Genomic DNA, 15,338 nt, shown 5'->3' with positions numbered 1-15,338 from the left:
ATCAAAAGGCTGTAATGAACAATGATTGAGTATGGTACCTGTGGAATCTCTATGATGAAGGAATAGAGAATCATGAGTTGGTAGAGACCAACCCTACACTCTCGTCTACAACCACCCAAAATGGGCTGTGGCCAGCTCGGGGTTGGTCACTTCTCCCAAGTAACAAGTGATAGGAAAAGAAGAAATGGCCTCAAGTTGCAGCAGGGGAGGTTTAGAATATATTTTAGGGAATATTTCTTCACTAAAAGGGCTGTCAAGCAATGGAACAGGCTGCCAGAGAAATGGCTGAGTCTCTGATGACTCACATGTAGAAGTGACACTTAAGGGCATTGTTTAGTTTTGGACTTGGCAGTGTTAGGTTAATAGTTAGACTCAATGATGCTAGAGGTGTTTTCAGTCCTAAATGATTGTATTATTCCACTATTTAATTATAATAAAAATTCTAAACACTACCAAAAGACAAAAAAAAAAAAAAAGACTTGGGTTCAAAGCAAACAAAAGAATATGACATCCTAGCAATATGTGATGACCTATGGGACTCCCTGTCAAAGGATAAGAATGCAAGAGAAATGCATATCCAAAGGCAAAATGCACAGGTACATGGAAAGAGCTAAAGAGACAACAATCAATAGCTCAGGAAATTCCCAGAAAAGAAAATAGTTGGGAACTTGAAGCAGAAGGTAGCTATGTGTGTCTGGGTGACTAGGCATCCACTAGTCAATACCACTGGAGACAGAGCACTGAACTATATGGACCCCTCATTTAAATCCATGTGGCTCTTCTGGTATCTTTAGAGAATCACGTTCAATATCAGTAACTATGACAATATTTATGTCTCTCTATTTAGAGAAAAACACACAATTTTCTTCCAGCATTGCTTAGACTACTTCCATGAAATACTTTCATGAAGATAACAGACAACAGTTGATTAATGAATGAATATATTAATGTATTCTTTAATACTGGGAGTCAGTGATCGCTTAGGTCCATGAACACTAAAGTTATTAATTTAAATATTATTTCATTGCCATCAGCTGGTGTTAATATTAAATATGAAGATGAGTCTAGGTTTGTCTGTGTGTAATGTGGCAAATTAAGACTGTAATAACTTGACTTGAAAACCAGCATGCAACAGCTTATTTTAAAAATCATTCCAATGCTCAGTTGTGCTAGTCAGCAGGATTGAATTACAAATGTAACTGTCTACATGTTGAAATATCTTTTGCAAAAATGAGAGGCCTTCTAAAAGGAATCCAATCTAAGTATCATGTTGTTATTTTTTTCCCTAGATGTCTGGCAGGTGTATGCCATTATCCAGCAGAGATAAGCTCAGGGTTAACTATATTCTGCAATGCCTCAAATGCCCTGGGATATGCAGCCTAGCCTTGCAAAGGGCACATATGTAGCTCTCTAAATGCTGTATATCATTCTAATCCATGAAGAATATAATGGATTTCTTCTGAAGAGTGTAAGCTTTTCTACTCAAACTGAATATTAAAACATATGTGCGCTCAAACCAGTTATTCAGCACCAGGTGTTAATTTTAATTTGGCTACATGGATTTTGCATTATGCAGTGTTTGATACCTTTTTTTTCCCTGGGAGAATCAAGATACATTCTTTACCACAGAAAGAACTGCTATCATAAATGCCAAAAGTTGAGCCACCAATAGGAAAATGCTGCTTATCAAGAGTTACCACAGTTTTCTGTTAGCTTAAAAATGAAAGATGGAAGGATTGCAGCTACTCACATTCCTACAAATGCTTGTGTTCACAGTTTACATGTAGCCTTAAATAGGTCAGACTGCCAGTATTGAAAAGCCAGATGAATTGCTGGGCCCCTGAGATAGGACAAGAGTGGGCACTGAGGACAGCCTTTGCAATGACTCCGTGGGCATCCCATCACTCTTTCCCCCTCCAGGCTCTGTAGGGTTTAAAGTCCATGCTCATATATTTCTTGACCTTCTTGCACTTGGTCCAAGTGCAATATGGCTTGCCACTTGCACGGGTGGGTTTTATCACAATGACATTTGTCTAGAGGGACAGGAACTGGATCAAGAGGAGTTTGATAAATTCAAAGGTGCCTATGGCTTCTAGTACACCACAGAATAAACTGGATTTGACTGAGCGCAGTGAAAGATGCAAAGCTCTGAATTTCTTTGCTCTGTGTCAACTCATTTTGCTGACAGGCACCATGGCTCTGAGTCTTGATTCCTGGAGTGGTGAGGTCTTGCTGCTTTGCTGTTTGCAAGAGGAGAGCAATGTTGAAGACTTGGCTCTCTTGCTGAATTCTGGGACAAATTTTCCCAATCCTTGAATGCAGTTACAAATAAAAAGCAGATGTGATGAGTTTTTTTCACTGATTTCTGTAGCACGCATTATATTCCCTGGCATGTAGTCTATGAAAGCAGCTACAACACATGCTAAGTTCTCTTATTTTGGGGAAATGAGATGTGTGTTAAAGTTTGGTGGTGGTGTTTGTTTTTAATCATAAGTATTCCTGGGAAATGAGTGTGATTATCAAGTGTTCTGTCTACTTGGATGTGAAAGACAACAGATTTGTGCTCAGTGTGTGAGAATTTCCCAAACCATTGATTTTTGAGTGCCCCGTTCCTATTCCTCATAGGGCAGAATCAAAGGCAACAAAAGAAATGATAGGGCAGCAGGTTAAGGAAACCCCAAAAAGCTCTATCATTCAAAGAAGAATGAAATTATGAAAGTCATTGTCACAGCATACCACAGAGGAGAAAACAAAAATAAATTAAAAAAAACAGTAAGCAAAACTTTGGAGAAAGGAGTCCACAAACAACTACTAGGTGACAAATATGGGTGCAATTTCCAGCTCAGAATATCTTTGGGTCACTAAGTGCCAGAAGCTGGAGGGTACTGAGAAAGCTATGACTGTGTGCTTTTACATGTCTCATACCTCTCCCTTCTCCATCTTAGGCCCTGCCAGAACTCTGCTCCTTGAGCCTTTACTATAACCTCATATAACCTTTCTTAGCAAAAAGTCTGGTTAAAAAAAATATAATGGTTCTCTAGAGTAAGGCTTGCATTAATCTGTACTGTTGCATGTCTAACAAGTGCAGAGAGCCCCCTGGGAGGATGAGTGGCCTGTTGCCTGGTGTGCAGTACTCCAGCAAGGCCTATCTGTACCATCACACTTTGGTTTTTGTGCCCAAAGCTGTTTTCTGTCCAGAATTTGCTCAGACATGACAGTGCATTACCATGTTTTGCTAATGCTTGGCTTTTCAGCTAGAGCTGGCTCGTGCTCAGCCAGATGGGACAGGACTGCAGCCAGCATGTGGCTGATGGCACCTCAGAGTCTATGTATGCTCATGGGAAGACCCTTTCCTCACCTCCAGAAGCAACAGGATGGATGTTTGTCCCACTGAACCATGCAGATGAGAGGGCCCGTGGTGGGGTCCCTCATTCTGCACTACTGCTGCCCCGCTGTGCACTGTTTCACTGGCATAGTCAGAAGGATGAGGTGGGCCTGCTGCCAAAATTACATCTGTAGAGAGTGGTTGCCCATTTTAGCTGCAAAACATACAGTGAACACCACTGAAGGCCACCAACAAGCAGTTGTGGTGCTTTTGCTGGGGTGCTACAATGCTGAGGCCAGCTTCAAGTGTGAGGGCACATGCACTGTTCTGCTTCCAAACATACTCTCAGGCTGAAATCCAGCCTCTGCTACGTCAAGGGCATTGACCTCTAGTTCATTGTTGTGGCCAGACCAAATGTGAGCTTCCAAGAATAAATCTTGGTAGACGTTCCCATATCCCACACTTCCCAGAGCTACCACAAAGATTTCCCCTTCCTGAAGAACTCATTTCATCATCACTCTAAAAACACTCTCTGAAATAATGCCAATTTTAGGTAGAAAAAACCAAAATGCCTTGAAACCAAGAAGAAAAAAGGAACGATATTTTATCTCAATATATCATGGAGTTTTTTTTTTTTTTTTTTTTCCAGAAACTATAACTTCCCAAAATACTGGCTGGTATATAAGCGTCTTTTCTAGCTGTGAGTTGTATTCTCAGAGTAGTTTGGTTTGAGCAGAATAAGGCTGTTTTACAGCAGCTGAAAATCTGATTCCCTCAGCTCTAGCAGTGTGACTGGGTGCTGTTTTCTAATCAAATAACCACTGTGAAATACCTGATTCACTTTGCACCCAACAGCTGTAGTTACAGTCTGTGTTCCCAGTCACAGTCTGAAAACAAGCACAATAAGAAAGGCTGAAACAGCTGCAACTTCTCAGCAGAAAAAAAAAAGAGAAGGAGAAAAAAAAGTTTGTTGTCAGGCTCCAGCTTAGGAAGGAAGTAAAACCATTTTTCTTTTCTGTCTCATGCATGTCAGCTGTCTTAGAAAAATTATTACTGGTCTGTTTTGTAACAGAAACTCCACAATATTTAGTAAACTACAAACTCCAATCTATTCATGGCCAAATACAGATTTGACATTTCTGAGGCAGCCAAAACACGCTCAGTATGTGAATGGGCTGCAGTACTTTTCAGGAGAAATCTGGAATTCACCTCATGGCCCTAATTATCCTCCTTAGAAGAACACATGCATCTTCTGTATTTGGACCATCCAGATTGATTTTATTTTAGTTCCAGATTTCGGCTGACAAAAAGAAACATTTAGTGAAGGAGGCTATATTTACTTTCCAGTGTTAGTGCTTTCCAAAGCTGTTCAAGTGAATAATTCTATTTTATCAAACTAAAAGCAAAAAACAACAGGTGAGTATTCCTTGGTTGGATAAAACATACATATCTTGCATTCTGATTATTACTGGCTCTTTAGAAAGATTTTTCAAACTAAGTAAAATTTGGGCTATGTTCTGAGTTGGGTTATTAGTAATGCTATAAGCTTTGGGGAATCACTTGTAAAGTTAGGAACTATTCATTGTGATAAATCCCTAAATACATTAAAACCCCAGAATCTGGCAGCCATCACCTACAGAAGGAAAAATGTACATGTTAAATCTATTTAATCTATGAATTTTGCAGTAATGCTGTGCTATAGCCATGGGGTAAAGAGATAAAAATTGATGGAGATAGAAATAGATTTGGAGACAAGAGGAATGCAGGAAGGTAGAAAGTGATGAGTAGAAGAAGAAAAGCAAAAGGAGATGGAAAGATGACAGGAAAGAGGAAAGAAAAAAAAAGACAGACTCAAGTGGTTGGCTGCTGATCAAGTATAAACAAGTATAATGGGGGTATGACATTTTCAAATAAATTTCTCTCAGGTTCAATAGCTTGCTGCTGCACCTATTTGCTCCCACAGCGCAGGCTTGGAGCTCCAACTCAATTTAGATGACAAGATCACTACGTTTACAAGAGGTCCCCCCCTGCCACCTCCTCTCCCCCCCAAATCTTTCGTAACAACTACAAGAAACCCTAAATTAATATAGCAAAAATGTGATTCAAATGTTCATTACTTTCACCAAACTGATGCATATCCCGACACTTCAGGGTGTGGTCAAAGACAGAGATACTGTATTACTACTGATTTTAATCTTATGGGTGGCTGCTAGTACTGAAATTTATGTCAGAAACCAAATTGTCTAAATATAGTAAGGTTTGGTATTTCAAAGAAGATACAAGATGAACTGGGTGCATTTGAAGGGCTGAGCTGAATTTCTAAATATAGAAAGCTACACATGAATATTTTTTTCATTTGCTTTTAAATAGTTGGCATGATAGTATGTTCTCAAAATACTAACACAATACAACCAGTTTTAAAACAGGTTCCCTGATGGGTAGAATTTTGTAAATAATTTTCTCTGAAAGCATGCCCGTGTCTGAAGTCAGCTTTGAATAGCTAAAAGTTACAAGGAAATTGCACAGGAAAATTCAATTTTTGCTTGTACAAAGACCTAAAAATATCAGTGCAAATGACTGTGCAAAAGAAGTGAAGAGCTGAGGATTCTTTGTGAAATGTTCCAACAGATTTGTGAATGAAACAAAAAAGAACATTACATTTCTTTGCTAAAAATGTGTGGAAGTCTTTGGGGATATCCTTTTGATGAATTAAACCATTGTTAGATTATCCTGACTTTTTTACCCATTTTACTTCAGTAATGGTCATATAATAGCTTAATTTTTAATTATCTGAATCTCATTGCTGTTAATAGCTATATTTCCATAGAAACACTACAAATCTACTTTAGTTGGGCACTTCCTAACGAATATGCTTGAAAGCACTCCTAAATCACTATTAGAGAAAAAAAAAAAAAAAAAAAAAGGAAAGAGAACATTAAAATCTGCAAAAATCTGTGTCTTCTGTATCCTACAGATCTGGTATCCCTTCCAAAATAACTTAAAGACAAAACAAATACCAACCTTTTATTTGGAGGTAGTATCACTAAAGGTAGTCAGTATGCTTATTCTCCTGCTAGCTGCACCCAACCGTCAAGGAAAGAGCTCCTATTTAGTACAATATGAACCCAATGCTGACTTCCCCCTGTAGCTGAAGCCAGTCTGATTCAATGATGAGAATATTTCTGCTAATGGCCATGTGCAGTTTACACAATAGCCTTTTCTTTTGATCTGTAACTGAACCTGGAATGGGAAATGTATTCTGGAAATATTTAATTGTTCCTTGAGTTGGGCAAACATCTGAATGAAGTGTGTGCTGCAGGATTTGAATGAATAATTTAAAGAACATTACAAATAAAAATAATGCTCCCTTGTGCTTTCTACCAAACCTTCCTAAAAGCTTTGTGACAGCCTAGAAGTAATGCTGGGACTAAGAGAGTAGTTGTTATTAATTGTATTTTGTAGATAAGGAAATTACTTCAGAAAGGTTAAACAAATTGCTCATTTTGCTGTGTGAATCAGTATCTGCTTCCAAGAACAGAGTGCAGTTTGGGCCCATGCTCAGTGTGCAGCTCTTAGCATTTGCATCTCCTGCACAGAAGACAAACTGCAGCTTAAATTTACCAAGGTCATCATGGGAAGTTAAGGTAAAACTGGCAAGCTTGTCATTGAAAGTTTTGTTAAATTTTTTGGGGGGAGGAAAAGAGAAACATGATTTTCTCTACTTTTTTATCTGTCCTTTGTGGCAAATCACTTTGAACTCTTTGCCTGTAGAAGCATTACAGAATTTGCATTATGCAGCTGGTTCTGTGCCTAGTCTGAGCAAAAGACTGGAGGTATAGGATTCCTTTTATCCAGACAAGGTGCATATTCTGAGAACAATATATAACCCTATGCACTGCATGTGGCAAGGAAAGGAGGGAAAGGGAGAGAAGAAAGGAAAGGATTAGTTCCATTAAAGGCTACATGTGCCCAACCATTTTCTAATGGAAGCTTACGGGAAATGGGGAAACTGGAATGGCACAGCAGCTGACGGTCTTCTCATTAACTTTGATGACTCTCTATAGCCTACAGAACCAGGAGGCCAGAAGGCTGTCAATACTTCAGGAAGTTTTCTAGAAGACAAATAGTACTGGCAAATTGAAATAACACAGGTCCTTGGGTGCAAGAAGGATCCTGACTGAGATGCACATCCAGGCTGGACTCTGGCAGCTGGGGAAGGCAAGCTCTCCAAGGAAGTTACTACAGGATGACAGTGCTTGAAATAAGTTAGGTGAACTCAAAGTATTTTTTCTTTGTCTTCTGGTGTTTGATTTTTACTGCCAAGAATTTAAAAGACTGCTGCTTGTATTCATTGTAGTTATTTAATTAGTCACCTACAAAGAAGTCATGTAGTATAATCTACCTGTCTAGATTAGTTATGTACTTAGTAGAGGAAGACAAACTACTCAGGAGGGTGATTTATCTCTTTTTTATGAAAAACTTGTTTTAGGACAGGAAGAACTGTAATCCAAAATAACAGAGTGAGATAGGAGTGAGCAAGAGCCTGAAAATCTAATACACATTCAGAGAAACTTGAAAGTAGGTGGAGAAGGAGCTAATCTCAATTCTACAGCTGTGAGTCATAGGCTATGGGTACACTAGCAAGGAATTTTGGTGCCAGGGGAGTGGATCAGTATATAAAAACAACTAATGCTGAGGGTCCTGCTTCTACATTATAAACTGTCTTGGCCTTTTACATTGAATAGGTATAATCTGATCCTCTAGAGTGTAGATACATACAAAGTGTATTTTTGAAGCTGTTTGAATAATCAGTCACTGTTTTAGACCTTTCTGCCCCAGCTGGGGTTGAGGCATATTTCATGTCTATCCAAGATCCTGCTTTCAGTTTAGTTTTCTTTGAAAGAACTCTTGTTTATATGAGTTTATATGAGCTCTCAATATATGAACCAAAATTGTTCTGTGAACTAAGACAGCCAGAGTCCATGGTAGAGTTTGCTCCTCAACCACTGTTTCAAACAACAAACTCCAGGTAACCACTTAAAATACTGAATGCTCTATTAGACAATTTATTTATATTCTAGAAGCTGTATTTTATTTGGTAATTTCAATTTTCTAATGCCCTTTTAAACTGAGGTACTAATTCTCCTCCCTTTTCATTATCCTGCTAAAGGCTAGTATGGTTTTTATTGTGAAGTTACTGTGGCAATATGGTAATATGGTGACATTTACCTGCATGAAGCGGCCCTCTGAAGTTCCCAGGTTAGCAATGGTAAGGTTCCCTTTGGTGAAGACAGAAATTGAAGTCAGCAGGACACTGTTGAACTGGCCCATGAACAAGTCAACCCTCTGCAGAGGAGTGGTGACTTCTAGGCGGTATTCATCATCCTGTGCTCTGCAGTATGAAGCGTTTCTTGAAAAAGCCTGTTTGAAAATGAAGCACAGATGAGCACTGTCTTTACGAGTAGCAATAGATCTTTGTTAGAGAATGAAGTCATTTAGCACAAATGCATTCGACCAAAAGTATTTTAAGATGTTTCAAACTTAATTGCTTCATCAGTTATGATGTTTCATGAGGGGGGCAAAAACTTCTTAATGTTATGGGAATGTTTCTATTAACTTTTAAAATCATGTCTGCAGGAATAAAATATAGGGTCTTTATTTAACTAGATGATATGTGTATAAGCACATATATTAAGGTATCCTTTCTCATAGTGACTTCCTTAATGTTGCTTCTCCAAAAGTCTGAGAATTCTTGTACTGCAGAGCCTGCCCAGTGACACACCTACTTCTAAAACAGTTTCCTAAAAAAAGATTCTCTAACAACAACGTGATTTTTTACATTAAAATAACAATTTCCAATATTCTTCTCCCTCTATTTTCACCAGCTTTTTAAGAGATAAGACACTAAAGTGGAGAAGAAGCCAGATAAAGAAAAGGGAGATAAATTAGGAAAAATAGGTTTCTGAATAAACTAAGGGGAAGACAGATTTTGATAATTACTGAGATTATTTTACTGATCATCTATGGTTCATGCACTATTTCATCTGATCTCTAGATGTCTTGAGTGTACTAAAATAATAGCTGCATTTGCAGGATTTTCGCTTTCCTTTTGGGAATAGAGATTGCAAGTTCTTAGTTATCTCTGAAGAAGAATATAACCTCCTAACAATTCAATAGTAATCTATTATTAATAGATTTCAATTATATTAGATTATCAATAATAATTCCATTATTATTGATATTACATAATCTATTTTGGGGACATTGTGTAAAGATAAAAACCAGGAATCCCTTAAATTATCTTTAACCAGTTTAAATATGGAAGTCATGTAGTATGTCACCCACTGTGACATACTTTATGAATAAACATTTAGGAAGATTATAAAGGATCTTACAGTGGTTCCCTCTGTTGAAATCAAGAGTGAGCTCAATTTCTCCTATTTTTTTATTGGTTTGTATTTTGTCAAAAAACATGTTTTAAAAACATGTTTTAAAAAATCTTTAAAGAAGCTTGAGTGAAACCTTTTCAAGACAGTCAAGAGTCTCGTTACTAAGTCAAATAGATCTGTATCATACCCTTACAGAGCATGCAGAAAAATTTTAGAAAGAGAAAATTTTACCATCTTCTAGATTCAGATGTCTTTTCTCAGAGTATGAAAAAGAAAGCAATGAATGAAGAATTTCTTGGCCTAACTCTGGTGAATTCTGTACTGAAACCCAAGGCATTGAAAATACTATCAAGTACATGTTCAGCCTAGTAGCTCAGCCCTTTGCTGTTGAACTGTGATGTTTCTGAGCTGAGCCCAGCAACAGCCCTAGCAGGCGAGGTTTTCTGCAGTCCCCAGGAGTTGCTGTCAGCAATGGTGCCAGCTTTTCTGAAGGTACCCTGTCAATTTACTGTAGCATTTAGGTGAAAGCCTACATCAGACCAAATGAGCAGCTGAAATCTCTGCACAGGGTCTTAATGATACAGGAAAAGGGCTTCTAAATTAGATGTGGTACAGCAGTGACTTAACAGTTTGGTTATCTACATACTAAAGGTTTAACTGTATTAGTTTTCCTTTTAACTGCTAATATACAGCGTATTTCCTTCAGCAGGAACTGCACTAGGAACACTGAACACACTTTATTTTTTTTTTAACCCAGTCTTTGGCTGGGTCAAATCATCAATGGGCAAGTTTGGCTTTTCTTTGTTTTGGCCACCAAACAAGGGAAATGCTGTACTCTGTTGCACTCATATCCTACCGAGTGTAAAAGTATTTCTGAAACATCTGTGCAGATTACTCATACAATGAGTATGAATAGTTCAAGTGCAGAAAGATGTACAGTTTTCATGCTTTTTGAAATAAGGCAGATTTCTGATTTTACCCTCCCCCAACATGGGATCTTTGCTCTTTCCTGTAACTGCTTTTTTCCATAAGCAAAGACTTTGGAGAGAGATGTTTCTGTGCTAAGCTTAAAGTACTTCCTCCTACATAGTCATTTCAGCACAATTCAAACATCCTAACATGCTGCCTCATGAAACCCTGCTCAAGCTCTTTGGAAAAGGTGGCTAGACTTTCCTGCTTACCCTGACACCTTTCTTAGCTTTTCCAAAGTCAGCTAGCCACAATGTCAGCTCAGCCTTCCTCAGAGATGCCATAATTTCGTCTATCTGCTGAAGAACCTGTAGATTGTTACACATATGGTTCTTTAAAAACCTGGCACTTCATGGATTAACCATAATGTAGGGTTGGCTGTTCAAGAAATAGGAAGGCTTTGATCTTTGAGTAGAAATGCAGAGATTAAAAGGCTACTTAGAAAACTCAAGGAAGATTGATAACAGGGAAAACTTTGTGAAACATGCTGCTTTAAATTAACACTTTTAAGTCTGGTTCTCTCTCTCTCTCTCCCTCCCTCCCTCCCTCTCTCCCAGTATACACATAACTATCCATTTGGCTGTCAATGTGGAAAAATAACTGATGTCAGATGATGCACTCTGGATACCATGCCAAGTTCCACTGAGAAAGCACACAACTATTGAAATGGACGATTAGAGCACGGGTAAGTGCCTGGGTTCAGCTACATTGCTTCTCCTGCAGGACAAGAGGTGCCAATTCTGCCTGTGATTCACAGAGAGGGCTTTGTTACTGTTAAGCTGGCACAGGTGTGCTGGTGGAATGCAGTGAGGTGTGAGCAAGCCCTGCCTTACAGCTGTGTCCAGAAGGCTAGAAGATAATTAATGTTATCTTATTTGTTCATACGGGAAGCTGTGGTGCTCTGGAATTTACCCTTGATTTGGCCCACAGAAGACAAAAATGCCAAAAATGTCTCTAGACATCAATGAGCTGAGCTATCAGGAGCTGTCACTGTTTTGCTGCTAACTGATGGTTTATATGTCATAATCAGTGAGCATAAAAACAAAATATTTCAGACAGAGTTGCATATTTGAAGCCAAAAGTGCAAAGAGGGGAAGGAATTATTACAAAAACTTGTGAAAAATCACAAAAAAACCTGGTTAGGTCGGTGTCAGAAAAATGATTCAAAAGTCTAGTCTCTGGTCTGAATACTCTACCCAGGAAAAAAAATCCAAATATATTTTTGTGAACATTTCTCTAATTTGCAGTGACTGCAAATTGGAGAAACATTCCTCCAGGCTCATTCTTCTAGAGCTGGTTAAAACCTGCTCTTAGTTAAGTGCAGTGCTCATATAGAAAGTGATATTATGTGTAATGTCCTGATATTATGTTTAATGTCTTGAATAAACTGGAGATCAATGACTTAATCACTGCAGAACATTTCATACTGTCTTGTGAGCCACTTGGAGGACATCATTAAAATTAAAATTTAATTTGACAAATTGGAGAAATGGTCTGAAAGTAACTAGGTGATATTTCCTAGTGCCAATCACAAAATAGTGCAGCCACGATGTAAAGCGCAGTGCAAGTAGGAATATGCATGAGTTTTATTTCCTGCTGGTTTGTTTATATGACTTCTAACTTGCTGGCTGTCAAGAATCAAAATTCAAAGTATCAAAATTTTTTTCTACTGTGAACTCTGGGATTCTCCCTCAAGAGAAGTGGTCACCAACAAGAGCCAAGAGCATTTCTCCTTTCATAGAATCAAAGAATCCCTTAAGTTGGAAAAGACCTTTAAGGTCTGTGGCAAAACATGGAGTAGGGAGAAATAAGTTATTGTTAAATTACCTGGATCCAGATATCTGCAAATGGCAAAAATCTTTTTCCAAAGAAACTACTGTAGAGTTTCTGAATGAATTGGTGATTCTACATAACAAATGGGTTACCAAGATCATTAAAATCTAAGAGAGTGTATAAGTTCCTTGTATCTTTTCTTGTGGAAGTCAGTGAATTAAGATGAATAATCAAATTTCAGTTTTCAGAGTGGGTCCAATTGGAATCAAACACATAATGGATTTACAGTAGACTCTGTACAGGAGAAGTAACTATGAGGAATCATATCATATTTTCCTCTCTAAATATTTCCATGTATTTTCAGCCAATGTAGCCTTTGCTGTTCTTGATACACCTTAATTTTCTGGGTTTCATTATTTCTCTTTTCATTATTTCTCTTCAGGTGAGAAGTGCATTTGATCACTGCTTCTCTCCATTGAAAACACAAGAATGTAATTCTGGCCCAAATAATTCAGTGAAGCCAGGTAGTTGTCTGAGGATGAGAGTGACTTGATCTTCGTCATGGTAATTATGATCCTTGTAATCCTAAGGAAGGGAAAAATTAATCATATTGAAGGGCACAATTTTGCCAGTGGAAGCCCATTCATGTGCTAAACAGTTCCCATAGAAGCAGAGACACCAGAGGGCTTCTGGTTTCTTCTTGGCTGGAGAACAACACCTGGAGGGTGTGTGGGTGCTGTGAACTCAGGCCAGTGCTCATGCAGGACAGAACATGTCTGGGACAGGGGACTGGGTTCTCTGTTTCTAAGAACTTCTGCTGAGGCAATGAAGCTTTACTCTAAAAGGCAGAAGAGTTTCTTCCTCTTCTGTTTTAAACAAAGAAATGTTTCCCTCTTCTTCCTTCCTCCTCTTCCCAATACTCCTCATGTATTTGAAAGCAATTAAAAGATTTTTATATGGAATACAGAGAAAGCATGTCCCTTTTCTGAGAATAAAATTTTTAAAAGAACTCCATCTGTGTAAAATTTTACACAATATCATTTCAGTACTCCTAATTCTTGTTGCTTTGATCTACTCCTAAAATGAGATGGGGGAAGTTGCTGTACTGATGCTCCACTTAAGGTAATAGGTAAAAAAACATCTATGTTAAATGTAATTAGTTAATACAAATTAAGATGATTTTATGTTCTTTTGTCAAGATCATTCAAAGAGTTATTTGCTTTTGTCATTGAACAGTACTGCATTAGTTCTCATAATCTGGTTAGTGCATTAGCACTAAGTAAATCCTATTGATTCAGCAGACAAAATGGACCTAAGTAATCTTTGTGTTTTGCTGATTTCCTTTATATTAATTTAGCATTTAACTCAGTATACAGATTATCAAAGAAGAGGTGTTGACTAATTACACATTTTTAAGAAATAAAGTAATGCATTGGAGATATTGTGCTGATGAAAGCAGTTATGCTGTACATTTGTAGTGTCTATTAGGTGCATGTTTCATGGAAGTCCTTACTGACACTGAAGCTGTGGTAAAATAGAAAAGCTGGGAATTCCATCTAGATCAGCCATCCAAAGATAATGCTGAATGTGGAGACCCTTATTCCAACAAAACATTGCACAACAACTGCATGTCTAGCCAAATCAGTGGTGCAAGACATGTGTGGGACAGAAAGAATTCAAGAAATTAGAAGAAAATCACGCAATCTGCCCAAATTTCCACAGACTGTGTATAAAAGCAAGTGACATCTGCCTTAAGAAAATTAAGCTGTCATTATCACTTCCTGCAAGATCATTTCTCTAGCATTTCTTTGTTTTCACACACCCTGTAGATGGTACAAGTAATAATTTCATGTGGCTTACACTTGCTTTCTGAACCATTTGTGCCATGGATCTTCTGCCTCAGCATTATTATTATTATTTTTTTAAATTTACTGTGGGATTTGATTCTGGTTTTACTTGTATGTTTGGAAATGAGGAGTAATTCCACTCTGATGTAAAAGCTGTCTGAGATCAGAAACCCACATGCCACCTAGAAAGTTTGAGTAACACAGCTCTCTCCTGGATAGTAATTACCTGCTGTTGCTTTAGTGAGCAATAATGATGGCCAGATGTGGTCTTGAGTCAGAATAAGCAGAGTAAGTAGAAAACTGCTGAGGTAAGGTGGGTGCTGAGTGAGCTGAAAGGCAGATGCCTGCTTTGTCAGGACTTATGTGTCTCTCCATTGTTTGGCAGCAGAACACGAGAAAAATTCATTGCTTGCTTAGATGTGTCAACCACCTACTAAAGCCAGGTGGGATGAATCCAGGACTTTGATCTGCACACAGAGCGCTGCATGATCAGCTTCTCTTTCTCTGGAACTTGGAATTGTGCTTAAGGAAATCCAAGTAGATCTTTCAGAAGGGGCTGAGATGGTCCCATTGCAGAATAGTCATCAGCAGACTTGGTGTGAACTTAATCTGGGACTAAGGAGTCTTAGAATTTGGTCTGAACCCAGGAAAAGAGGCTCAGATCTGAATATTATACATCTTCAGAGAGAATCCTTGGTATTCTATTACTACTAGTATACATTTTGAACATCTCTTTTTGTGGGACTATAAAATTTTTCTAATTTGCAAGGCTACATAGGATAAGAAAATTACACTTTGTTCAGTTCTAGTCTTTAGACTTATTTAAGTGCCTTCAGAAACTGAGACATAAAAACCACATGACCAGATATTCATTTTAACAAAATAAAAATTACTTTCTGCCTGAAATGATTTCTGTGCAATTCCAGAGAAAAGCAGCAGAGTCACTTTTCCACACTAATGACCAATAGGGAACCATGCCTTCAGTGGAAGAATTTGATTAAAAAGTCTGGAAATGGAACATTATTAGTAACTCTG

At 38.0% G+C, this 15,338-nt stretch overlaps 1 protein-coding gene across 1 annotated transcript in view; it reads right to left on the bottom strand.

Annotated features, from left to right (window-relative positions):
• MET (MET proto-oncogene, receptor tyrosine kinase) overlaps positions 1-15,338 on the bottom strand; it is an 86,825-nt gene that overhangs the window by 45,732 nt on the left and 25,755 nt on the right. The window contains 1 exon segment of the mRNA XM_058023294.1: positions 8,555-8,746. Coding sequence (XP_057879277.1) covers positions 8,555-8,746 — 192 coding nt within the window.

This window comes from Melospiza georgiana, chromosome 4, assembly GCF_028018845.1.
Source record: "Melospiza georgiana isolate bMelGeo1 chromosome 4, bMelGeo1.pri, whole genome shotgun sequence".
In the NCBI taxonomy this organism is placed as follows: Eukaryota; Metazoa; Chordata; class Aves; order Passeriformes; family Passerellidae; genus Melospiza; species Melospiza georgiana.
This window is presented reverse-complemented; position numbering and strand designations above follow the sequence as displayed.